Genomic DNA, 27,611 nt, shown 5'->3' with positions numbered 1-27,611 from the left:
AACTACTCTTCCAGGTCGTTTGCTGTCTCTTGCAGAATTAGAGTGTCGTTGAATAACATCGGGGATAGGCTACAACCTTGTCTCCCTCCCTTCCCAACAACTGTTTTCGGGTCATGCCCCTCGACTCTTACAACTGCCATTTGGTTTCTGTACAAATTGTAAGTAGCCTTTCGTTCCATGTGTTTGCACCATACCTCCTTCATAATTTGAAAGAGAGTATTCCAGTCCACATTGTCAAAAGCTTTCTCTAAGTCTACAAAAGCTCGGAATTTGGGTCTGCCTTTCTTTAATCTATCTTCTAAGTTAAGACATAGGGTCACTTTTGCCTCAATTGTTCCAACATGTCTACGGAATCCAAACTGTTCTATCTGAAGGTGGTCTTCTACCACTTTTCCCATTCGCCTGTAAAGAATTCGTGTTAGTATTTTACAGCCGTGACATATTAAACTGATAGTTCGGTATTTTTCACACCTATCAACACCTGATTTGTTTGGGATTGGAATCATTACATTGTTCTTGAAGTCAGGGGGTATTTCTCATGTCTCATACATCTTGCTCACGAGGTGGTAGAGTTTTGTCAGGCCAAGGCTATCAGTAGTTCTAATGGAATGTTGTCTGCTCCTGGGGCCTTGTTTCGACTCATGTCTTTCAGTGCTCTGTCAAACTCGTGACACCGTAACACATCTCCACTTCATCTTCATCTACGTCCTCTTCCATTTCCATACTATTGCCCTCAAGTACATCGCCCCAGTATAGATCCTCTAAGTATTCCCTCCACCTTTCTGCTTTCCGTTTCATGCTTAGAACTGGTTTTCCATGTATGCTCTTTATATTCATACAATTGGTTCTCTTTTCTCTAAAGGTGTCTTTAATTTTCCTGTAGGCAGTACCTATCTTACCCCTAGTGATATCCTTACATTTCTCCTCTAGCCATCCTTGTTCAGCCATTTTGCAATTCCTGTCGATCTCATTTTTGAGACGTTTGTATTCCTTTTTGACTGCTTCATTTACTGCATTTATATTTATTTATATTTTCTCCTTTCATCAATTAAATTCAACACCTCTTCTGTCAATCAAGGATTTCTACTAGCCCTCGTCGTTTTACGTACTTGATCCTCAGCTGCCTTTACTATTTCATCTCTGAAAGTTACCCATTCTTCTTCTACTGTATTTCTTTCCCCCGTTCTTGTCAATCGTTCCCTAATGCTCACTCTGAAACTCTCTATAACCTTTGGTTCTTTCAGTTTATCCAAGTCCCATGTACTTAAACAAGCCCCTTTTTTCAGTTTCTTCAGTTTTAGTTTACAGTTACATTTTCTTATCAGCTACTACTAATACCAGATCGTAATAATTTGACTAACGGAATTCGTTTTCTGTCTCACATGTGAAATCGGTGTTTGTCAAGTTCCTTAAAAATTTTTTAAGACGTAGTCAGTGTCGGTATTAGGCCCTCAGCAGGTGTCCAAAACGTCATGTACATATCTGGAGTATGAGAGGATACCTAGAGTGGCGGCTCAAAAATTAAAAAAAAAATTTTTATAAGAAATGTATGAATATGTTTGCAAGAATACCAGCTAACTGATACCCATTGTAAGACCGTCGTATTGCTAAGACAACTGCCCATTGACCTCGAAATAGCTATATTACATTATAGTTTGGATTAAATTCGTGAAGTCAGTAATTTGCTTATCAGAAATCTCTTTTTTATGAAAATTTCTTTTGCTTTATCTAAAGTTAGGTTCGTGGAATGACTTTTAAAATCTAACGATAACACCCTGATATTTAGATAACAATGCAAGTCTTTTATTTTACTAACGAGATTTTTATTGTTGAAAATAGAATATTTTTTATGAAAAAACATAACTTTTTTAATTTGTCATGAAGAGACTTCGCTAGGTAGTGATAAGCAGCACTCATACTACTCTAAATCTGTCGAATCGGATAATCTATTTTATGGGCTTCAAATTGGGAACGTAGTTTTGGAAGTTGAGGGTTCATGTTAATGAGGCATATTTTATGAAACGGTCTGAGCAGAAATTTAGCATCATTAATAGCAGATCTAATTTCTCCTTGCAAAACAGGAGCGGGTTCCTCATAAGCTCGAAAATGTTGTTTTTCTCAAAAGACTCTACAGTTTGCGTTACATACTCCTGTTTGCTAGCAACAACTAGAGCAACACCTTTAACGGATTTCGTAATTATTCCATTATTTTCTTTGAACTTTACGATAAAGCCTTTGATTAACTTTTTGTCTCGATTAATTGTACTTTGATAATTAGCTAAATTTTTTCTTACAATAGTGTACATCATGAGCTATTCTGCTCTGGCAAGAACTTTCCAACTTTATGCTATCCAGACAAGTTTTTAGGTCTAGAATCATATTTTCTATAACATTTTTATCAGATAACTTAGGATTACATTTTATTTTAACCTTTATCCGATAAGGAAACTTCGTCTTTTGTAAGATTCATGCCAGTTCTGTTTAAAATTCTGTTATAAGATTCACACTCCTTGTCCTGAAATCTGTTAGTATCAAATGATTTTTTAGAGACAGAAGGAAAGCCTTACTTAATTTTTCTTCATGCTTAATCTGGATAATTTGCTTACAATTTTCTAAGCTGTGACTTGATTGCATAACTCACCAGTTTGTAAACTGTAATGAATACGAAAATTTTTTTTAGTTCTAAATGCAAATAGTAAGCTTCCCCATTTAAGGCGTGGTTCTTTATGCGCAGTTACTTTTTCAGAAATGGTGTTTTGCACTAAAAGTCTGGAAGTACTAGGTTCCTTTTTACACTACTCTAAATTCAAAAAAATCCTCTATGTAACAAGAAGCATGTCTCATTTTCTCACACCGTTTATTAACATTAATTGTCATACAGTAATTAAAATTTTCTTCTTGGTGCTTTTATGTTCGAATACACGGGCTGATAAAAATATTGTAATTTTAAATATGGCTCTGAGCAACAACTGTACAAGAATACGCTTTCTATAATGCAGCCAACTGGTTGCAACAAGCTTTAAGAGCAGAATGCTGTACACTTTCTGCAAGAAGCTTAGCCAACGTATCTTTTCCTCTCTTATTCAGGTGTACGCCATGTCTAGTGTACCCCCATCTTGCAACTGTAGTAACAGACACTGCAGTGATGAAATTCTATTTCAGTCAGCAACAGCTTAATCTTCTTTGTCATCTTACTCCCTATACTCATAAGCTGTTGCAGTAAGCTGTGCATTGCAGAGCAGACTCGTACTCGGTACAGTCATGCTAATGTCACCACCACACTAGTTCTAATGCGTGACGGGAGGACAGGGGCAACAGTCCTATCGTTGTTATATTTTCTGTTTATATTATATGTTTATCTGATTTCCAAAAGGGAGTGATCGTTGCCTTTCGGGACAAAGGAAGGAGAATTTCAGAAACGGCTAAGTCCAAACCGTTTGCGCACCAGTGGGGTTGAAGTATACCGAGCATAGGAAAATGACGCTACACAAAACCCGCGCAGAGAAACTGTGGTGCAATTCAGGCCATAGTTTACAGAAGTGGACGATGACTCGCTGCTGCTACGGTCGCAGGTTCGAATCCTGCCTCGGTCATGGATGTGTGTGATGTCGTTAGGTTAGTTAAGTTTAAGTAGTTCTAAGTCTAGGGGACTGATGACCTCGGATGTTAAGTCCCATAGTGCTTAGCGCCATTTGAACCGTTTTTGAACGATGGCTGCGGAGATGTGTACGGGCGAATAGATGTGCAACTGTTGATAAACTGCCGCCCAGATGAACCAAGCCGCTACTAACAGTTCTCAGCGACCGTTCAGCGAACGTCACTGATTAAGGATTTCCACAGCACGCGCCGGGTTCATGCACCGCTACTGTCCGCTGTTCACCAAAATAAGGCTGGAATTGGCACTCCAAAATCGCAAATGGAAGTTTACTGCGTGGCGACTGGTGCCCTGTTGAGATGAATCTCGTTTTACGCTCCATCAGACTGACTGGCTTCTACGGTGTTGAAATGTCTGAAAACAAACAGTTTACAACAATCGTACGGAAGGTCCATGCTGGAGGAGGGGGCGTCATGCTCCGAGGAATGTTTCCTGAGCTTCCCTGGCTGTTCTCGTAATTCGGGGAGGCACAATGGGTCGACACAAGTATGCATCTATCCTTGGGGACTATGTCCACCAGTACAAACACTTTGTATCTCCTCGGTACGATGGCATCTGCCAGCAGGACAGTGGACGAGTCATAGACCTTGCAATGCATGTGCGTGGTCAGAAGAGCTCCAGGATGAGTTTGCCAACCTCCCCTGGCCACCAAACTCCCCGGATTTAAACCCAATCGACAATATGTTTGACTATCTCCATCGGCCTGTTCCGCGCCATAGATCCCGGACCTATCACAGCTGGCCACAGCACTGAAGTCGGCATGGTTCCAGAACCATTTTGGAATTTCTTGACCCTCACTGGCTCTCTTCCTGTATTTCTCGCAGCCTTTCATGCTGCACATCGTTGTCATTGAGGCTATAGTCAGGCAGTTATTTAATGTGACTTGATAGCGTGTGTACAGGTTATAGAAGAATATTAAAACGATCCCGAAGTATTAGAGATAGAGACAGGCAACATCTTCGCGGGTTCCCTGCCTCGGGTTCTTCGGCCATTGTATGTTTAGTGTTTCTGTCCGGCGCTTCTCCAGCACGAGTGGCTAGCATTGTCCAAGATTCACCCTTCATTGCTGGTGATGAACTGGAATGACGCAGCAGCCGGCCGCGGTGGCCCAGCGGTTCTAGGCGCTTCAGTCCAGAACCGCGTGACAGCTACGGTCGCAGGTTCGAATCCTGCCTCGGACATGGATGTGTGTGATGCCTTTAGGTTAGTTAGTTTTAAGTAGTTCTAACAGCTCAGGGTCATTTGAACCATGTTGACTGACGCACGTGTACCTGTTGCGCCAGAGACTGCGATCATTTACCTTGTCATTGTCACTGTGGTTCTCTCATTGTTACCTGTGACGGTCGTTCGCTGCAGCTCAGGAATCCAGGATCCGCTTACCTTGCGGCTTTCTTCTGTCTTCATAATTGGTCGTGAATCCCTGACAATGACAAACTCTCGTGCGACTAAACGTCAGAAAAATCAGTCAACAAACATTATCTGAAGAGCATGAGACGAAAGCCAACAGGGAACACAGTAGCAAGTTTCAGCAATTAGCAAGTCCTCTTTCGAGCGCACAGCCTAACTATTCAAGGACGCATGGAATACGTGAAGGAGTATCGGCAGTAATATATAGCTTATCAAAGATGTAATTCATGTGCTCACATTTATATAGCTATTAGAAACACTAGATTCCGTTATTTAATTTTATCTGTATCTCTGAACAGCTGCGCAGTGCTCTTTGACATATAAAGCACGGCTTACCTCCATGTTTACAGAATATGGCGAGCTCTTCTTTTGTATTCATTCAGTAGTACTGCAGAATACATCTTGTTGGAACAAATTCAAATGGTTCAAATGGCTCTGAGCACTATGGGACTTAACATCTGAGGTCAACAGTCCCCTAGAACTTAGAACTATTTAAACCTAACTAACCTAAGGACACCACACACATCCATGCCCGAGGCAGGATTCGAGCCTGAGACCGTAGCGGGCGTGCGGTTCCAGAATGAAGCGCTTACAACCGCTCGACCACCACGGACGGCTTATTTGAACAGCTAGAGCCCTAATGTGTTACGTTTGCACCGCTACATTCAGTGCCACATTCAACAATGACGATAAAAACAAATTAGCATAGCAAAATGACATGTTAAACAGACAACGCTGACTAGCAAGCAGAAATACTCGTATAAGGCTCTATAGCCCATGAAGATGAGTGCCATTCTTTGAAATGCGCCAGGATTGTTATTAAAAAATGTGTCTGACGCAGACAATTTCGTTTATCTCCTGCTATCATCACACTCAACAACACATACAACCATGACAGTAAATAGAAATTGCAGTGAGCTACCTGAGACCTATCCATCACTAGCATAATCATGGAAACTATCACCCAGAGCTAAGTTTGACTTCTAGAGACCTCCCACCGCCATGCTTCCGCTCCCTTCCCCTCACCATTTTTTGAGTAGCCCTCATCACCGCGTTGTCTTTATATTCGTTTATTGAAATCATTCTGTTGACAGGGAAGGAAAGTTATAAATTTGAGTAATGCTTTTTTGTGTGGTACAGTTCAAAATACGGTACAACACACAGCCACAGAGTCTCCTTGATTACTGTAATGATACTATTCGTTTTCCAATTCCATTTTCCCTCAATGCAAAGCCGTAACGGAAAAAAACGTAGAATGTACATCTTACATTTTTGTTGTGTAGCCTCACTTTGCATAACATGTCCCCAGATAGTAGAAAGAAACGAGCTCGATATAGCAACAGCAAAAGTAGAAAGATTCACTTTTTTGTTTAAATGATGACAAAAGTGAACTGTGTAACTTCGGCTATTTCTATATAGAAAGTTGTCTTCATGCAGTTAATCTAACATGCTGGAAATCCATAAAGAAGCAAGTGTCTCAGAACCACTAAGAGGCGTACAGGGAATCCCGGCTAGCGGTATACAAAAACATCTGTTTATATTTCAGTAGCTATTAAGGTTTACAACCCTGTTTGTCCAAAATCGTACACTGAAGCTCAAACATGCACACGTATGTTCATGGTAAACAAATCTGCCACAACTGTAAAATACATCATTGACAACAAAGCTACAACGAAGGTAATCATGCTGATTGATGTCCCCCTGACGGGTAAAGAACATTTGTTTGAAACATTTTGTAATTTGGATCTGGACAAACAGTTAATTAGGATGGTCAAGATAAAATGGGACACAGGGTGTAAATTTTGAGCTGACAAACCAGAATAACTGGAAAAATAAGCTTCACATGAAAAAATGTGTAAAGATGATTATTTACGAGGTGATTTCATCTGGTGCTAACATTAACCCGCCATCCCAGCCCCCTGAGGGCGGGGCGGGAGGCAACTTTAAAATTTCAAATGGGAACCCCGTTTTTTATTGCAGAATCAGATTCTACGTAAAAACTACATACATTTTCTCTTAAACAATTTTTTTTATTGTTGGTAGTTGGCGCTGTAATTAAAGAGAATCCATGTTCTAAATTTTGTGTGGAAAATGGTTACGGATAAATAAAAAATACTTATTGACTTCGTAAATTTTGATTCGCTAAAACTAAAACTGTCCCACTGTCTCCATAGGGTGGGGTTTGAGAGAGAGGAATTAGAGTTTTACAAATGTTGACTCAAATACTGCATTAATTTTTTTCTGCAGATTCGGTTAAGTTTTGTTTCGTGGTCATGAGGCCACACAACTTTTAATTATCAAACAAATCGTCTGATTAGCTAGCTAACTAACCAAACATACTACTTGCTAATGAATGAACTCATCAACTAATAGAGTAAACAAAGTAAAAGATTATCCGTAACCATTTTCCACGCAAAAATTAGAACATGGATTTTCTTGAATTACAGCACCAACTACCAAGAATCAAAAGAAATGTTTAGGACAAAATGAACGTAGTTTTTTATTTAGAATGTAATTCAGCAATAAGAGATGGGGGTTCCCATTTGAAATTTTTAAGTTGCTTCCCGCCACACGCCCCAAGGGCTGGGGTGGTGGGCTAATTTTAACACCAGCAGATGTCCCCCTCGAAAATTATCAACTTTGGCTTATACACATTTTTTCGTGTGAAGTTTATTTTTCGGGTTATTCGGGTTTGTCAACTTAGAATTTACACCCTGTATATAAACCAATGAAAGTAATATTATGTATCGTAGCATAATACCTCTTCCTAATGCTGCTTACCATGAAGAATGTTCAAATCTAACTTCCAGAATAAATTATAATTTCGAAATAGCTTATGAGCGATACTATCTGCCCTTCCGTACACCTTCACCCTGACTCTTCCACTCTTCTTCCACATTTTTTCTCCTTCACAACTACTCCCTCACGGAAACGGGTCCTGGGGTACACGCCTAGATTGTCGAAACATTGTTATGCCACTGCGCTACGCTTTACGATACCTGAAAAGAAAGCTGTCCAAATGGCGTCATCTAGATACGATTGAGCCAGACTATAGCCCACACACGACTCCATCACCATCAACATGCACAACAGCAATAGCTCGACTGTATAAGAAATGGACATGCGAGTGGGCGTACAATTCGTCATATAATCGATTTGTAAAGTTGGTTAGTGCTGTGCAAAACACTCGACTAAGGCCTGCTGCCGGGACAGGCGCCGCGCCACGCACCTGTAGACGGGCGTGCCCAGGTCCTCGCGGTACCACAGCACCAACTGAGCCGCGTCGCCGCTCTCCATCGAGGACACGTCACACGGCAAGCGGGCGTCTCCTCCAGCCAACACGTGCACCTGCTGCAGGGGAACTGCCGGCACAAAGGAGAAGAGAAAATGTATTAGTCCTCTGAATAGTGGCACAACAGTTTTACATGACACGCAGCTGAGAGAAATCAATATACGCTTAAGAACATTAACATACCCATATTTCACCTAAAATTTGTAGAAGAAGAAGCATATATAAGAACAAACTGAATGAAACGTCCCCTTAAAAAAATTTATGAATTACTGTTCTGATAAACCTCTTACAGTGTTCCTTTTTCAAACAGCTGAGCAAAACTGAACGAACTCAAACATTCACTAACGTTACACACAATACTTTTAGCGCAACGCAATCTGACTTTCAATAATTCATACAAAAGAATGGCCCTGACTAACATTAACCTATACCTTTCACAAATCACTTACCTCACAAAGATCTTAGTTACTCAAGCTACTGCAATACAGCGAGCGCCACTACTGCCAGCTAAATAAAAGATTCAAACTACTGAAGGCACTAACTACTGATAGGCATAGTTAGAAAATGAAAGATTTTGATAGAGTACAAACAATGTATTTACCTAAATAGTATTGAAAAGTCATAATATACATAGCAGTTCATGACATCCAGTCTTACAAATTTCAAAACTCCGCCATCTCTCTCCGCACATCCACCACTGCTGGCGGCTCACCTCCAACTGCGCAACGCTATGCGCTGTTAACAGCCAACAGCCCAACACTACAATGGCAGACAACAATGCAAACTAGCCACATACTGCACACAGCACAGCCAGTGATTTTCATACAGAGCGCTACGTAACGTTGCCAATAAGAAAACATAAACAGCCTACTTACATAGACCCCATGCTCCCCACAAAAAATTTTACAAATTGTTTTGGGCAGTGGCCAATAATGATTTGATAAAATTTTTCATAATTACAATAACAAATATATCAAATGCACACACTTATTGATACAATGTTGGTCAAATTCTAAAATTTTCTCACAGTCCATAAAGACAGTCCTGATCATTCATCACAGTAAAATTGCAGTGTTGTTTTTTTTCTCAAAGTCTGAGCAGTAAAAGAGAATGCACACGGAAGTAGTGGATTTCCATGCTGTCTTGAAGAAGTAGTGTTGTCCTTCTAACGGAAAGACAGTGCTGACTCTTGACATGCAGACAGGTAATGGGCAACAACAGAGGAAACCCACAGCAGAGTCATTCGAAGTTTTGAAGAATATTGGTAGTTACGTCATCACAGAGGAGACCCACTGTAGTCCTGGTAGAGAGTATGGTATTGGTGGGCTACCAGAGGTGCAGACCCACTGTAGTTCTGGTAGAGATTGTGGTATTGGTGGGCCACCAGAGGTGCAGACCCACTGTAGTCCTTGTAGAAATAATGGTATTGGTGGGTCATCAAAGATGCAGACCCACTGTAGTCCTTGTAGAGATGGCCAGTAGCCATCTGTTGTGACTGTGCAGGTGCACAATCACCATTGAAGAGTCTTGCGGATAATATAGCAAGTCCATAACCACCACTTGTGCACTCACAAAGTTTTTGGAATTGTCCTTAGAACCAGCAATGCTGTTATCCAGTTCCTTGCTGAATTATTAACACACGTGCAAACACTAACAGTCCCTGCTTCTCACATATTGTCCATATACTATGACCAACAGAAACGTGTGCAGTGAAATGTAACTTACAAGATAATAATATGATGAACTGGTGACGATTACAATTTTATAACATGAGAATACAATTGCAAAGATACAGAAAACATCATTAAAACATAGTAATAGAGATAAGATTTGTAGTAATACAGGCTGTACAAAAGAATCGAAATAACATATACATCAGTGTTACAGGAATTATAAGTACCTACATAAAAGATCAGAATAACTTTTGAAACATCAACTTCACACATGAGCAACAAAACAGAACAGATAAATAATGTCTAGGTTTTTAACACTCGAGCTTTCAAAAGCTTTCTCCAGCATCTTCATCAAGGGTAAAAACCAATGATTTCCGGGCTGCGACAGTGCTCAATATACATAGTTGTAATGGCAACATCCGCCGCCTTCCTGAGAGGTCCTAAGTAATACATGCCCCTGCGAATGCGGCAGCATCTATGTAGGTCAAACTAATCATACTGTTGTTGACCGTTGTGCTGAGCACACAAAAAACATTAAACAAAAGGAGCTTCAAGGAGACAACCGCAGCAGAAAAGTGCAAGAAAAACGGACATAGAAAACAATTTGGAAAGCATACAGACTTCCCTCAATCGTCATTAATTGGGACTCCACTACAAAAGAGGCCACCAAGACTACTAGAATGTTCAGCAACAGTTTTATGGACACCTAGCGTACACACTTTGTAAAGCATTATGGTGGGTTTTCGATATCGAGCGAAATCAGAGACGAGTACTTGACTTTTGTAGGGAAGCGGAAACGATAGTTTCAAACATGGCGTCGGCCCCTCGCCATCTTATGTCACTCGGGGCTGCCGAAAGCGAGAGCTGCTATGGGCCGCCCAACTCGCCGTCCTGCGCACGCGTCTCTTCTGGGCATACTTCAGTGGAAGGCTTCAGACACTGCTATCACGCTGCAACAATCGGAACACTGTGCCAGCCCCTGCAGTCAGTGGTTTTTATTCCCGACGATGACGGAAGATAAAGCTGTCAAAGGCTCAACTCTTCTGTTCAAAGTTATGCAGCTTAAAAAAAATGACTTAGTCATGCCACGATAAATACTCCAAGAATATACAGGGTTATTACAAATGATTGAAGCGATTTCACAGCTCTGCAATAACTTTATTATTTGAGATATTTTCACAATGCTTTGCACACACATACAAAAACTCAAAAAGTTTTTTTTAGGCATTCACAAATGTTCGATATGTGCCCCTTTAGCGATTCGGCAGACATCACGCCGATAATCAAGTTCCTCCCACACTCGGCGCAGCATGACCCCATCAATGAGTTCGAAAGCATCGTTGATGCGAGCTCGCAGTTCTGGCACGCTTCTTGGTAGAGGAGGTTTAAACACTGAATCTTTCACATAACCCCACAGAAAGAAATCGCATGGGGTTAAGTCGGAAGAGCGTGGAGGCCATGACATGTATTGCTGATCTAGATCTCCACCACGACCGATCCATCGGTTTTTCAATCACAAAACACGTTAACTTTTGGTGAATTGCGAATTTGCTGCACGAATGCGTGAGGATTCTCTACCGCCCAGATTCGCACATTGTGTCTGTTCACTTCACCATTAAGAAAAAATGTTGCTTCATCACTGAAAACAAGTTTCGCACTGAACGCATCCTCTTCCATGAGCTGTTGCAACCGCGCCGATAATTCAAAGCGTTTGACTTTGTCATCGGGTGTCGGGGCTTGTAGCAATTGTAAACGGTAAGGCTTCTGCCTTAGCCTTTTCCGTAAGATTCTCCAAACCGTCGGCTGTGGTACGTTTAGCTCCCTGCTTGCTTTATTCGTCGACTTCGCTCACTGCAGGCCGACCCGTTGATTTCCCCTTACAGAGGCATCCAGAAGCTTTAAACTGCGCATACCATCGCCGAATGGAGTTAGCAGTTGGTGGATCTTTGTTGAACTTCGTCCTGAAGTGTCGTTGCACTGTTTTGACTGATTGATGTGAGTGCATTTCAAACACGACATACGCTTTCTCGGCTCCTGTCGCCATTTTGTCTCACTGCGCTCTCGAGCGCTCTGGCGGCAGAAAACTGAAGTGCGGCTTCAGCCGAACAAAACTTTATGAGTTTTTCTATGTATCTGTAGTGGTTCGTGACCATATGTCAATGAATGGAGCTACAGTGAATTTATGAAATCTCTTCAATCATTTGTAATAGCCCTGTATATATATATTGTCATCGCCAAAGAAAGTTGATGAGGTTACCCTGCATAGTGAACGCGTCAGTGTATGTTGTCGCTTCACGGCACAGTTCATTGTCGCTTCACGGCACAGTTCATGATTGCTGAGTTTAACTCGGAGCCCAAGGACTAAGGACATGCAGCATGAGCGGCACACGTCATGTGATCTGCTTTGCAAAAATGTGACCTCTGCTCTATAGGAGAGAAATACTTTGGATTTAACTGTTTTCGTGCCCAGTGGAACTGCTGCTCACTTTGCTTGTCATGTCACTCGTTTACTCCGTAACACAGTAGGAGAAAACCATATCGTTTTCAGACCGTTTCAGATTGCGCGGAGAGGAAGAACCCCAGATATAAACATGTGTGACTTCTTGTTAGGAGGTTACCGAAGGACTGGGTTTTTCAATGTCACACTTACACACATTGTAGTATGGAGATGAGCATGGCATGAGAGGTATCCAGTGTCCCACCTGATTTGTTTCGGGCAGCTGTAGAGAAATCTATAGAGCAGTTCCAGGGTGTCGTGGATGCAGGTGGTAATCACAATGAGCAACTTTTGTAACCTGGAACGTAAACTTGGTACGCAGTTAACAAACGTTACACTCTAATATGGGAATGGAAATGAGCGTTTTGCGTCAATGGACGGGAAGCCCCGCGCGGGGCAGGTCCGGCCGCCTTGGTGCAGGTCTTATTACATTCGACGACATATTGGGCGACCTTCCCGCCGGATGGAGATGAAATGATGATGAAGACGGCACAACACTCAGTCCGTGAGCGGAGAAAATCCCCGACCCAGACGGGAATCGAACCCGGGCCCGTCGGAAGGTAATCCCTCACGCTGGCCTCTCAGCTATCGGGGCGGATATATGGGAATTAAACTGTGTTTGTTTCAACGGTTTATTCTTTATTTCTCCTCCGCATGTCGATTCCAGAGTGTCCACAAAGTTTCATTGTCCAACGATCACTCGTTTCCCGTAAGGTTCTCTTGAGTAGCGAAAGTTTAATTATGACCACCATCATGAGTTGGTCTCTAAGTGTAGGGCTGTCTGCGGTTGTGTCTGCCGAGCACTCAACTGGTGAGCGAAAGACTGGTTGCTCTGTGATCCAACTACCTTTGTTTCAATGCGCTGTAATCGAAGATACAGACTGAGAACGGCGGCACGTTATGGAACCAATATTTGTACAACCATAACTGTCTCGTGATCTGACCACCATCGGATTCACTGCCATTGTGACCATCATTTCCAAGTCCGACGACATACACTATCTACGCGGTGTCTTCCTTTCTGTCTTTTTCTTTCAGACTTACCTCACAGTAATGTTGTTTCGTTACCAGACATTTTAAAGGAAGGAGACTCAGTTGACTGACTGTACGAGACGTGTGTTAACGTAAAGGAAGGCATCAGTGATCATAAGGCTGTGACAGCATCTACGACGACGGGTCCTACTAGAAATGTTAAGAAAGATAGGAAGATATATTTGATCAGCAGGGGTGAGATGATACAAATATCAGAATATCTCATCAGTCAGCATCAAATATTTGGTAATGAGGACGAAGATCTGGTGAACCAACGGAAAAAAATTGAAAGGCATCGTTCAGTATGCCCTAGACACGTATGTTCCGGGTAAGGTTTTAAGGGATGGGAAAGATCCACCATGGCTTAATAGCAGTGTTAGAAAAGCGATACGTAAACAAAGAGCACTTCCTCTCAGACTCAAGAGCTGACAAACAAAAGCTGAACGAAACAAAAATGAGCGTAAGGAGAGCAATGAGAGAAGCATTTAATGATTTTGAAAGCAAGACGTTGTCAACCGACCTGAGTAAAAACCTTAACAGATTTTGGTCGTATGTAAAATCAGTAAATGCGTCAAAATCATGTAATCATTCTCTCAGCGACCACACTGGCACTGAAACGGAAGATAACAGAGAGAAGGCCGAAATACTGAATACGGTCTTCCGAAGTTGTTTCAAGGCGAAAGACTGTAACACTGTCTCTCCTTTCAACAGTCGTATACGAACATCGAAATGGCAGATATTGAGATAACCGATAGCGGAATTGAAAAGCAGCTACAAACACGTAGTAGCGGAAGGGCTTCAGAACCAGATGAGATACCTATGAGATTCTATAAATATCATCTGAAAGAAGTTAACGTAATCGATACTCCGTATTTTATCATAGATTGCTTGAGGAACAAAAGGTGCCTAACGACTGGAAAAAAGCGCAGATTATTCGCGGTTTTAAGAAAGGCCGTAAGACAGCTCTACAGAATTATAGACCTGCGTCGTTGACGTCAATCAGTTGTAGAATTATGGAACATGTTCTATGCTTAAGAATTATTACGTTTTTGCACAAAGAACATCTCCTCTATAAAAATCAAAATGGATTCCTCAAACAGAGATCCTCCTCGGTCTGTTCCTCCATGAGATCCACTGCACAGTGGACAACGGGGCCTTACTGTTTAATGAAAAAAAATACGAGCTTACGAGTATCGGAGCGGACCTGCGATTGGATTCAAGACTTTCTTACAGATAGAACTCAACACGTGGCTCTTAACTGAACTAAATCGACAGGTGTAAAATTAATATCCAGAGTACCACACTGAAGTATGAGAGAACCTTTGCTGTTTACAATGTACATAAATGATCTAGTAGAAGGCGGCGGATGCTCCTTAATGCTATTCGCAGATGATGCAGTTGTCTATACCGAAGTAGCAACGCCAGATGATAGTAAGATTTCCAGAACGACCTGCAGATAATTGATGAATGGTACAGGCTCCGGCAGTTGACCGAAGACGTAAATAAATGTAACGTTTTGAGCACACACAGGAAAAACAAATCCACTACTGTACAGCTACAATATTGATGACAAACAGCTGGGGACGGCGCCTGCCATAAAATATCTAGTCTTAACTATCCAGAGCGACGTTAAGTGGAATGACCATATAAAACAGATAGCGGGAAAAGCAGACACCAGACTCCGATTCACCGGAAGAATCTTAAGGAAATGTAACTCAGCCACGAAAGAAGCGGCTTATGAGGTGCTTTTTCGCCCGATTCTTGAGTACTGTTCATCTGTCTGGGATCCCTATCAGGAAGGACTGATAGAGGAGATAGAGAAGATCCAACGAAGAGCGGCGCGTTTCGTCACGGGATCGTTTAGATGGCGAGAGAACGTTACTCAGATGCTAAACTGGCAGACGTTACATGATGACGATGTTTGGTTTGTGGGGTGCTCAATTGCGCGGTTATCAGCGCCCGTACAAATTCCGAACCTTTGCTCAGCCCAATCTCGCCTCTTTCATGATGATGATGAAATGATGAGGACAACACAAACACCCAGTCATCTCGAGGCAGGTGAAAATCCCTGACCCCGCCGGGAATCGAACCCGGGACCCCGTGCTCGGGAAGCGAGAAAGCGACCGCGAGACCACGAGCTGCGGACAGAACAGACGTTACAAGAAAGGCGTTGTGCATTACGGGGAGATTTACTATTGAAATTTGGGGACAGCACTTTGCGTTAAGAATCGGACAACATATCACTTCCGCCCACATAGATCTCGCGTATTGACCTGGAGGAGGAAATTTTAGCCAATACAGAGGCTTACCGACCACCATTCTTTCGACGCACTATTCGCGAGTAGAACAGGGTTGGATAGTGGTACTGAAAGTACCTTCCGGCACCATTAGGTGGCCGGCCGGGGTGGCAGAGCGGTTCTAGGCGCTACATTCTGGAACCGCGCGACCGCTACGGTCGCAGGTTCGAATCCTGCCTCGGGCATGGATGTGTGTGATGTCCTTAGGTTAGTTAGGTTTAAGTAGTTCTAAGTTCTGGGGGACTGATGACCATAGCAGTTATGTCCCATAGTGCTCAGAGGAATTTGAACCATTTGAACCATTAGGTGGCTTGCGGCATATGATGTATATTTAGATGTAATTGTGACATGTATATCAAGAAAGCTTGGAAAAATTTACATGGACGTTTCTTCTTTCTACACACATTGGTGCCTAAGCTGGAGTATCAAGCAGTGACATTTATCAGGTAGCAACACATTGATTACATTGATGACTATTTGATAAACGATCGGGCATCTGTAAAAATCAATAAATTTTCAGTCCTGTGAACGTTTCATCTTGGACTTCTATAAAATATTGTTTACTCCAAAACTGCGAATAAACAATAATGGTATGGCAATAAAAAGCAGTCATCTTTCCAAAGTTGCATTTTATGGGCTGTAGTTTGGAATCAGTCATCTTATATAAAATTCATTTATTGCAGCAAGGACGAGCACCATGGGACTTCTAGTTGCACAGCACATTTTTCTCAGAGTCAGACACTTATGCTGACAGCTGGGTTTTCAGAAATCCTGTTCGCTTCCCGTCGAGTGGGAAGTCGCAACAGTTCTCGGGGGTACTTTTTTCTCAGCTACAACTTCCTCCTCTGAGAATATTCTACGAGGGAAAGTACTGAACTGTTACCTAAAACAAAACGTTGTCGCATATCGTATCACCCCTTCCCGAAATATTTAAAAACAATACACAATCTCTCTCTCTGATTTGGTAGAAGCCATCAGCCGTTTGGTTTGTTGGGCGCTCAACTGCGTGGTTATCAGCGCCCGTACAATTTCCCAACCTATGCTCAGTCCAATTTCGCCACTTTCCTGGATGATGATGAAATGATGAGGACAACACAAACACCCAGTCATCTCGAGGCAGGTGAAAATCCCTGACCCCGCCGGGAATCGAACCCGGGACCCCGTGCTCGGGAAGCGAGAACGCTACCGCGAGAGCACGAGCTGCGGACGCCATCAGCCTTTGTCTCGAGGACGAAACTCAAGGACTTTGTATCTCCTCTTCCTCGACAAATGTCGGGAAATGGAAATTACATGTTACATCACTTCTCCACTGGTGGCAAACGACGTTCTGAGCACTGCTACATTCTTTGTGCTTGTTGTTCTAAACACTTGCGGCCTCACTCCCGTGTTTTCATTTCACATTTCTAAATCATTCAAGCAGCATTCATTACACTCTGGAGCACGTTATTTCTCTGTGTTCTCAAACTCTGTTCCTGTTGGTACGTCACCTTCTTGCACTGGAGGTTTGCTATGATCATTATCCTGCAAAATTTCAGTTGATTTCTCGCTGCTATGACTCCCTTTATGGATTATATTTTCGAGGTTGCCACTGCCTCAGGAGGTAAACCTGATAAAGAGAAACCACTTTTAAGAAGCATAGGAACATAGCTTCGAACGGGGACTTATTAATTTCAGCACGTACAGCGTTGATCTTCATTAACCGCACAAACCTTCGCACGCGGCTCAACACCGCGGTGTCGTGCTCCTGCATCCATGTGGTTAGCATATTTTCTACGTAATGAGATTTTCACTCTGCAGCGGAGTGTGCGCTGATATGAAACTTCCTGGCAGATTAAAACTGTGTGCCCGACCGAGACTCGAGACCTTTGCCTTTCGCGGGCAAGTGCTCTACCAACTGAGATACCGAAGCACGACTCACGCCCGGTACTCACAGCTTTACTTCTGCCAGTACCTCGTCTCCCATCTTCCAAACTTTACAGAAGCTCTCCTGCGAACCATGCAGAACTAGCACTCCTGAAAGAAAGAATATTGTGGAGACATGGCTTAGCCACAGCCTGGGGGATGTTTCCAGAATGAGAAACATCCCCCAGGCTGTGGCTAAGCCATGTCTCCACTATATCCTTCAGTTCTTCGTCACAAACATAGTACTTAACTTTGCCTTCTTCCGTATCAGGTTGTATTAATTTCATTATTCCATTCAACTCGAACATACCAAGTTTCCTCAAAAACGTATAGTCATTGCCGTCCTTATTTCGGTCAGATTTTAGTGATTTAACCTTGCTAATAAGTGACTCGTACATTTCTCTGTCGATTAACATACAATTACAATTGGGGTTTCCCCTTTCCTCTCTAAGATGTTCGTAGAACTTCTCTGATTCAACCACAGCTGCACTGCTGTCAACCCTATCTGAACTGCTGAACAACAAAACAATAGCCAACTGACGTCGGTTACATACACGCCGATGTCTATGCCTTGGTTGGACCCGCCGTTAATAATATTCTACGGTACATATCCACTAACCGTAGCCAGTGATGGTACACCTTCACTAGTGGATGTATCTCTTTCAGTTTCTAGCGAGCTTTCACTGCTCAATTTAGTGGTGGTACACATTACTAGGGAACGTTTACCTTCCTAAACATCCACTTCCACTATAAGACATATACTTAACATTCCATTGTTATTGAAAATTTGTTTCTTTTGTTGGTCCATATTCCCTCCCCCTAAATATGGAAAGCAAAGAGCTTGCAGCAGAAGAGATTTGTACAACATTATCGAATATGACCAAGTGCCCAAATCTTTTAAAATATGACTTTTAGAACCCATGTTTTCTGAGAATGATTAGCTTCTAGTCTCGTGTACTTTCAGCTGTATGCGTTTTCGTCATTAATTATGTGTGTGTCAGTTATAAAATCTCCTTTATGTCAGAGTTGATGTTCATTTTGAAAACACAAAACTCGAGGATATTTAATACCTGATAACCATGTCTCTGTGATCATGACTGGATACATCATCTCTATCTCTCACTCTGCGCTAAATAGATCCTCGTGCGTTCATGTGGAATCCCTCAGAAGCTAAACGGTGGCACTTCCTGGTCTCAGTGGAGACAAAAATGATGTTGCAGCTCACATCGAGTCACTTTTGAGTCGATGTTAAACTGTAAATTATAAAGGCTGATCAAAAAAACTACAGAAAGCATATAAACTCATGTGGAACTATTATAACAAAAAGTCCATATCCATTAACGCAAAATTGAGGTGCTACAACACTGTCGTACTTCCGGAGGCACTGTATGCACCGGAAACAACACAAATAGGTGGGCAAACTAAAATCAAAGAAATAGAGAAACAAGAAAGGAAAATTCTCAGGAAAATTTTTGGTCCGGTACAAGAGCAAGGAATCTGGAAGAAGAGACCAACATCAGAATTATATAAATACACAGACAAGATTACGGATACAATAAGGAAAAGAAGAATGCAGTTCTACGGACATATCCACAGGATGAATGAAAACAGAATTTCAAAGCGAATTCTTAATGTCATCAACTCAGGCAGGGGAAAAACAAAATGGATAAAAGAAATAGAAGAGGACCTCAGACAAGCACACATAACAGTATACGATGCAGAAAATAGAACTGAATTCAAGAACATCATCAAAATACATAAATTTGACACCATAACACAGAAGAGTCCAGGTTGGAAATGGACAGCGCAGCAAAAGAAACAACACAGTGAACACATGAAGAAAATTTGGGCTCAGAAAAAACATAGTCAATCATCATTAAGGAATTCAAGTTCAAACGCTCTCTTTAAATGGGAATAATCGAAAATATTAATAATAATAAAGGCTGAGTCCTTTACATTGATGACACAGGTTTGTGGGATGAACTCTCTCGCAGTCTTAAGAATCTGTTTAACGGGCAAGTGCGTTCCTGTCCAGTTTCTGTGCTTGTGTGTTAGCTGAAAACAAAGATAACCAGCACTTATAAAGTTCTCTCGTTCCTTTGGAATGCTGTGCATCTATAGTCATGCTTTAATATGCAGTCATGCATATGAGTGATTGTACGAGTCACTTAGTAATAAGCTCTATGTTAACGAAGGAGTAAAAAGCAATGATGGCCCAACTCTGGGTTACTGCAAACCGAGTTGAAAGATTGCGTGAACAGATTTAGGGCGAAAAAAATGAGATAACATCCAACGCCGTACTCTCTTTCGCTCTTGCGCGCATTACGATTAAGTTCAGTTCACCACCCCGAGCTTCCCCGTGCTTTGCGGCGTGTGTGTGTGTGTGTGTGTGTGTTTGTGTGTGTGTGTGTGTGTGGTGTGTGTGTGGGTGTGTGAGTGCCAACATTTTCGTCTCGAGTAGCATTTGCATACTATACCCTCAATTATTTGCTGGATATATTCCAATGTCTGTCTTCCACTACAGTTTTATCTCTCTACACCTTCCTCTAGTACCTTGGAAGTAACCCCCTGATGTAACAGATGTCTTGTCATCATGTCCCATCTTCTTGTCAGTATTTCCCACAGTCCGTTTTTCACTACCAAAGAATGCTGTGCTCCAAACGTACATTCTCAGATATTCTTTTTTCAAATCAAGGCCTATGTTAAACCCCTTTAGTTTACCCCTGTTTTTCTCATAACTTCGAACGTCTTGCTCCATTTGACACTATCTAACGCTTTTTTCCCTGTCGACAAATCCTATGAATGTGGATTTACCATTGCGTTCTTAATGTTATCGCCATCGCTTCTAATTTCACTGTAGGATGTTTTAACTTCTCTATAAGCTGAGTCAGTCATTCCGACAACCATTTATTTTTCCATTTCTTCACATTCTTCATACAGCGATTCTTTTTAGCTTCCTTGCACTTGCTGTTTCTTTCATTCCCAATTGGCTTGTATTTTTCTTTTCCTGAATGTTTTTGTATTTCCTTCTTTCGTCAATAACTGAAGTATTTCTTCTGTTACCCATGGCTTCTTTGCATGTACCTTCCTTACACCATGTTTTTCTCTCTAACTCCTGTGATTGCCCTATTTAGAGTTACCCATCCGTCTTCAACTGAACTGCCTACTGGGCTACTCATTAACACAGTATCTATAGCTTCAGTGAACTTCAAGCGTATCACTCTATTCCTTAATACTTCGGTATCTCACTTCTTTCGACAATGATTCTTCCTAACTATTCTCTTAAACTTCATCCTACTCTTCGTCACTACTAATTTGTGATCTGAGTCTGTATCTGCTCCTGGATTGCCTTACGATCCAATATCTGTTTGCGGATTTCTGCCTGACTATTACGTAATCTAACTGGAATCTTCCCGCATATCCCTGCCTTTTCCGTTTATATCTCCTGCTCTTGTGATTCTTGATTAGAGTATTCACTATTTATATGGAACTTTGTCCCAGAACTCTATTGGAGTTTTCCCTCTCTCATTCCTACTACGAAGCCCATATTCTCTTATGTCCCTTTCTTCTCCTCTTTCCCCAGTAACTGCATATAAATCCTCCATGATTATTGAATTTTCATATCCCTTTACGCACTGAATTACCCCGTCAGTAACCTTATATACTTCTCCTGGCCTTACTTCTTTGGTTGCAACGTTGGTATGTATACCTGACCTATTGTGGTCGGTTTTGGTTCGGTATCGATTCTGATGAAAACTGCCCTGTCATTCAGTTGTTCACAGTAATCATCCTCTGCGCCACTTGCCTACTCATAACGATTCCTACCCGCTTTATACCACTCTGGTGTTGTTGATATTACCTTATACTCGTCTGACCCAAAATCCTTGTCTTCTTTCAGTTTCACACCGCTGACACCCACTATATCTCGCTTGAGACTTAGCATTTCCCTTTTCATATTTTGTAGGCTTCCTACCACGTTTAAACTTTTGACAGTCCACGCTCCATCTCGTTGAACGTTACCCTTTCCTCGGCTATTCAGCCTTTTTCACACAGCCATCTTCTATGGCACTCCCCTCCCGGACATCCAAATGCTAGACCAGTCCGGAATATTTTGCCAGTGAAGAGATCATCATGACCCTTCTTCGATAACAAGAGACATGTGCTGTGGATACACATTATTGGTCTAAATGCAGTGGTTTCCATTGCAGTCTGAATCTTCATGCTGTTGATAATTGCTGATTCTTCCGCCTTTTGCGAGCATTTTCCCATCTCAAGGGCAAGAGACTGCCCTCAAACTCTGTCCGCCCTTTCACCCTATTTAACAAGGCCACTGGCCAAACGAGGGTGACTTCCTACAAAGGAAGTCTTCGGGTGCCATTGCTGATGATTTTTATTCAAAATTAAAGTAGTAGCGATGTTCTAAAACGGGACCCAGCATGTTTTGTTTACAACCTAAAGTCACTATCCCTCGCCGATAGGTGAAGAGATAGTAATGGGAAACAGATTGGAATAAAACAAGATAGAAGCCAAGATTTTGTGTACCTAGTGGAAATCAGCATTAATACTGGACAGAATAAGACATTCATGATTTGTTTAAAGATTTTGGCTCCAGTCCTGAGACAGACTAATTACGTTATCTCATGTTCATCAAAGTGCAGCTGGCTGAACAACTCCAAAGAAGGTATCCTGGCGTATAATGCCGAATCATCATTTGATTTCATATCCTCCGCATTTACAGAAAGGTGAGAAAGAAGCAGACTAAATTCCACTTTGACGCCTTTGTTATTCATTTTACTTCATAAAAGAAGCAATAACAAAAATGAAAGAGATTTTCGGAAAAGAAATATAAGTAGAAGAGAACAGATACCAAAAGGAATTTTTTGGAATACTGCCCGTGGATAAAGCAGTGGTCGATATAACTAAAAAGGATGTTATTCCATAAACGCCTTTCTTGAAATAATTTTATTACAGAAACTAATGCTGAATACTGATCACTGATATCATAGTTCGTCTGATTCAGGACACTGTATGGAAGTGAAATACGACCATCGCAAATCCACTCAACAAGATACTGGGAACATTTTAAATATGCTGATATCGAATGATGTTCAGAATGAAGTGGATAGATAAATCGTGAAGTACAAAAACACCAAAAGAAGAGTGAGGAATTTAGACTATGTAAGGTCTTAGGGACAACGACGGTGACGTGCTACTTTGGAGCGAAATACGTGTCTCTGGGAAGTGGAACAGGAGGGTAAATGAGTTGAAGCCGACAAAGAGTACAAAATGCAAGAAACGTTGTATAAGATGTAAGTATAGCACTTACTAAGTCCCCGAAACATTAGGACCACACTGATAACACTCAAATATGTCAAAAACGACGAATAAAAATACTGACAACCACCTGGAACCAAATTCGAAGGCTAGCAACTCAATATTGCCGCAATGGACAATTTGGAAATTTGTGGTAATGTCTTACAGGGGAATAAACTGCTGAGGTCATCGGTCCCTAAGCCTACACACTACATAATCAAACTACCTTACGCTATGGACAACACACACCCATGCCCCAGGGAGAACTCCAACCTCCGACGGGCGCAGCCGCACGGGCCGTGACAAGGCGCCCTTAGACGGTACGGCTACCCCGCGCGGCGCAGTGGTCAATACTCATGTGTGTAGAGCGATTGTCTAGCAGTTGAGGGAGGGAAGGAGATACTGCGGCAAACAATAATCATCATCATCCTCAATATGAGAAAAACTGGACGATGCCTATTGACATGCTACAAAATGTCATCTCAGGTACCACAGATTGTTAAGTCACCCAGGATTTGGCCAGTTTCTTGTTGTACCTTGTATCTCCATCACTCTGTCACGTGTAACGACATTGTCTGGGAACCTAATTTTCTTGCTCGTACTCTTCAACAAGTGTAGATTTTATCACAATTCATGTCATTCATACTAGCTGAGGTGACTGATGTTGTTGTGGTCTTTAGTCCTGAGACTGGTTTGATGCAGCTCTCCATGCTACTCTATTCTGTGCCAGCTTCTTCATCTCCATTGTACCTCCTGCAACTTGCATCCTTCAGAATCTGCTTAGTGTATTCATCTCTTGGTCTTCCTCAACGATTTTTACCCTCCACGCTGTTCTCTAATACTAAATTTGTGATCCCTTGATGCCTCAGAACATGTCCTACCAACTGAACTCATCTTCTAGTCAAGTTGTGCCAAAAACTCCTCTTCTCCCCAGTCCTATTCAATCCCTCCTCATTAGTTATGTGATTTACCCATCTAATCTTCAGCATTCTCCTGTAGCGCCGCATTTCGAAAACTTTATTCTCTTCTTGTCCAAACTATTTATCGTCCATGTTTCAAATCCATATATGGCTACACTCCTTACGAATACTTTCAGAAACGACTTTCTGACGCTTAAATCTATACTCGATGTTAACAAACTTCTCTCCTTCAGAAACGCTTTCCTTGCAATTGGATATCTACGTTTCATATCCTCTCTAATTCGACCATCATCAGTTATTTTGCTCCCCACATAGCAAAACGCCTTTACTACTTTAAGTGTATCATTTCCTAATCTAATACCCTCGGTATCACCTGATTTAATTCGACTACATTCCATTATTCTCGTTTTGCTTTTGTTGATGTTCATCTTATATCCTTCTTTGAATACACTGTTCATTCCGTTCAACTGCTCTTCCAAGTCCTTTGCTGTCTCTGACAGAATTACAGTGTCATCGGCGAACCTCAAAGTTTCTTTTTCTTCTGCATTGATTTTAATTCCTATTCCGAATTTTTCTTTTGTTTCTCTTACTGCTTGCCCAATATACAGATTGAAGAACATAGGGGAGAGGCTACAACCCTGTCTCACTCCCTTCCCAACAACTGCTTCCCTTTCAAGTCCCTCAACTCTTATAACTGCCATCTGGTTTCTGTGTAAATTGTAAATAGACTTTCGCTCCCTGTATTTTACCCCTGCCACTTTCAGAATTTGAAAGAGAGTATTCCAGTCAACATTGTCCAAAGCTTTCTCTAAGTCTACAAATGCTAGAAACGTAGGTGACAGATATGGGCAATAAATTATTCCGACGCAAAGACAATTTCAGTAGGTCATTAAAAGTTTCTCTCTATTGTTCGTTTATTTTCTTGTTCTTTGGCGTACTGGCACACACTTTCTTATTTTACTCTATGATGACGTTAAGTTTTATTGATTTACACCCTCTAAGCATGCCTTTCCTCTCTTACTTGATCTTGTGTTGTCATCTCTGACTATCTTTGTTGACCACTCATCGTCATAGTTGTTGTCGTTAATCTGAAGCGTGCTCATCGAAAAAATATAGGTGTACGGTATCCAATTCAATATATATGGTAATTATTCTACGTGTCCCAACGTTTTGATGTCTCCATTCCTTTTCTGCATGGGGATCTCAAGATGACGCTGAGAAGTAACGAAACAGCCTGCTTAGGCAATAAAATTTTTAAGAAGAATTAAGGCTGTTGGTATTCTGCACAGCTGGAGTCTATCAAATTACTTTTCAAGACTACAAGAAAAAATATTTTGGATAAGTATTTCGGTTCTCTGATTTTCACTTTAAGGAACATGCGCAGAAAAGCAAGAAATGAGTGTTGAAGCTTCTCCTTGTTAGTAAAGACTCAGCGTTATTAACACGAATGAAAATTCGAAGATCCTGCACAAAATTAGTAAAGGAAGACAGCTGGAAATGTTTGAGAAATCAGGAATATACACACATCAAAAAAACTTTTGCGTCACCTCAGTTCCGCGAGTTCCGGGACCTATACAGAAAATTGGAATAGAGATCAACATAAACATCATTTCCGCCCTTTATGTTGCTCATGAAAACCAACCATTTCATGTTGTACCATCATACAGCGAGACCCTCAGTGGTGGTCTAGATTGCTATACACGGCGGTACCTTTAACACCCAGCAGCACGTCCTCTAGCATTGATGCAAGCCTGTATTTGTCGTCTCATACTATCCACAAGGTCATCAAGGCACTGTTGATCCCCACTGTCCCACTCTTAAGCGGCGATTCATCGAGATCCCTCAGAGTGGTTGGTGCGTCACGTCGTCCATAAACAGCCCTTTTCAATCTAACCCAGGCATGTTCGATAAGATTCATGTCCGGAGAACATGCTGGCCACTCTAGTCGAGCGATGTCGTTATCCTGAAGGAAGTAATTCAAAAGATGTGCACTATGGGGGCGCGAATTGTCGTGCACTAAGACGAAATCCTCGCCAATATGCTGCCGATATGGTTGCGCTATCGGTCGGAGGGTGGCATTCACGTATCGTACAGCCGTTATGGCGCCTTCCATGACCACCAGCGGCGTGCGTCGGCCCCACATAATGCCACCCCATAACACTAGGGAACATACACCTTGCTGCACTCGCTACACAGTGTGTCTAATGTGTTCAGGCTGACCGAACTGCCCCGAAACACGTCTTCCACGATTGTGTCGTTGCGACACTCATCGGTAAAGAGAATGTGATACCAATCCTGAGCGGTCCATTCGGCATGTTGTTGGGCCCATCTTTATCGCGCTGCATAGTGTCGTTGTTGCAAAGTTGGACCTCGCCATGGATGTCAGGAGTGAAGTTGCGCATCGTGCAGCCTATTGCGTAAAGATTGTCCGCATCTCGTGGTCGTACGGTAGCGTTCTCGCTTCCCACGCCCGGGTTCCCGGGTTCGATTCCCGGCGGGGTCAGGGATTTTCTCTGCCTCGTGATGGCTGGGTGTTGTGTGCTGTCCTTAGGTTAGTTAGGTTTAAGTAGTTCTAAGTTCTAGGGGACTTATGACCACAGCAGTTGAGTCCCATAGTGCTCAGAGCCATTTGAACCATTGCGTAAAGGTTGAGTCGTAACACGACGCCCTGTGGGTACACGAAAGGCATTATTCAACATGGTGGCGTTGCTGTTAGGGTTCCTTTGAGCCATAAACCGCAGGTAAAGGTCATCCACTGCAGTAGAAGCCCTTGGGCGGTCTGAGCAAGGCATGTCATCGACAGTTCCTGTCTCTCTCTATCTCCTCCATGGCCGAATAACATCGCTTTGGTACACTCCGAGACGACTGGACTCTACCCTTGTTGAGAGCCCTTCCTGGCACAAAGTAACAATGCCGCCCCGATCGAACCGCAGTACTGACCGTCTATGCATGGTTGAACTACAGACAACACGAGCCGTGTGCCTCCTTCCTGGTGGAACGACCGGAACTGATGGGCTGTCGGACCCACTCCGTCTAATAGGCGCTTCTCATAAATGGTTGTTTACATCTTTTGGCGGGTTTAGTGACATCTCTCAACAGTCAAAGTGACTGAGTCTGTGATACGATATTCACAATGCACTTCTGTCTTCAGGAGTTCTGGGAATCGGGGTAATGGCAAACTTTTTTTTGATGTTTGTATGTCATCCATATTACTGGGTCGACTTTACTGCTTTCCTTACGCAAGTTGTAACCGTCTACTGCAAGACAGCTCCAAATTGTAGCGTGTAACATGGCGGTGTTTTAATGTAACTACACTCCTGGAAATTGAAATAAGAACACCGTGAATTCATTGTCCCAGGAAGGGGAAACTTTATTGACACATTCCTGGGGTCAGATACATCACATGATCACACTGACAGAACCACAGGCACATAGACACAGGCAACAGAGCATGCACAATGTCCGCACTAGTACATGTGTATATCCACCTTTCGCAGCAATGCAGGCTGCTATTCTCCCATGGAGACGATCGTAGAGATGCTGGATGTAGTCCTGTGGAACGGCTTGCCATGCCATTTCCACCTGGCGCCTCAGTTGGACCAGCGTTCGTGCTGGACGTGCAG

General features: G+C 42.3%; 1 protein-coding gene across 1 annotated transcript in view; it reads right to left on the bottom strand.

Moving 5' to 3' along the window:
- The window catches only part of LOC126188387 (hemicentin-2-like), a 724,732-nt gene that overhangs the window by 299,384 nt on the left and 397,737 nt on the right, over positions 1 to 27,611 (bottom strand). The window contains exon 2 of the mRNA XM_049929987.1: positions 8,292 to 8,424. Coding sequence (XP_049785944.1) covers positions 8,292 to 8,424 — 133 coding nt within the window. The remainder of the gene's footprint in view (positions 1 to 8,291; positions 8,425 to 27,611) is intronic.

This window comes from Schistocerca cancellata, chromosome 5 (assembly GCF_023864275.1).
Source record: "Schistocerca cancellata isolate TAMUIC-IGC-003103 chromosome 5, iqSchCanc2.1, whole genome shotgun sequence".
NCBI classification, from domain to species: domain Eukaryota; kingdom Metazoa; phylum Arthropoda; class Insecta; order Orthoptera; family Acrididae; genus Schistocerca; species Schistocerca cancellata.
This window is presented reverse-complemented; position numbering and strand designations above follow the sequence as displayed.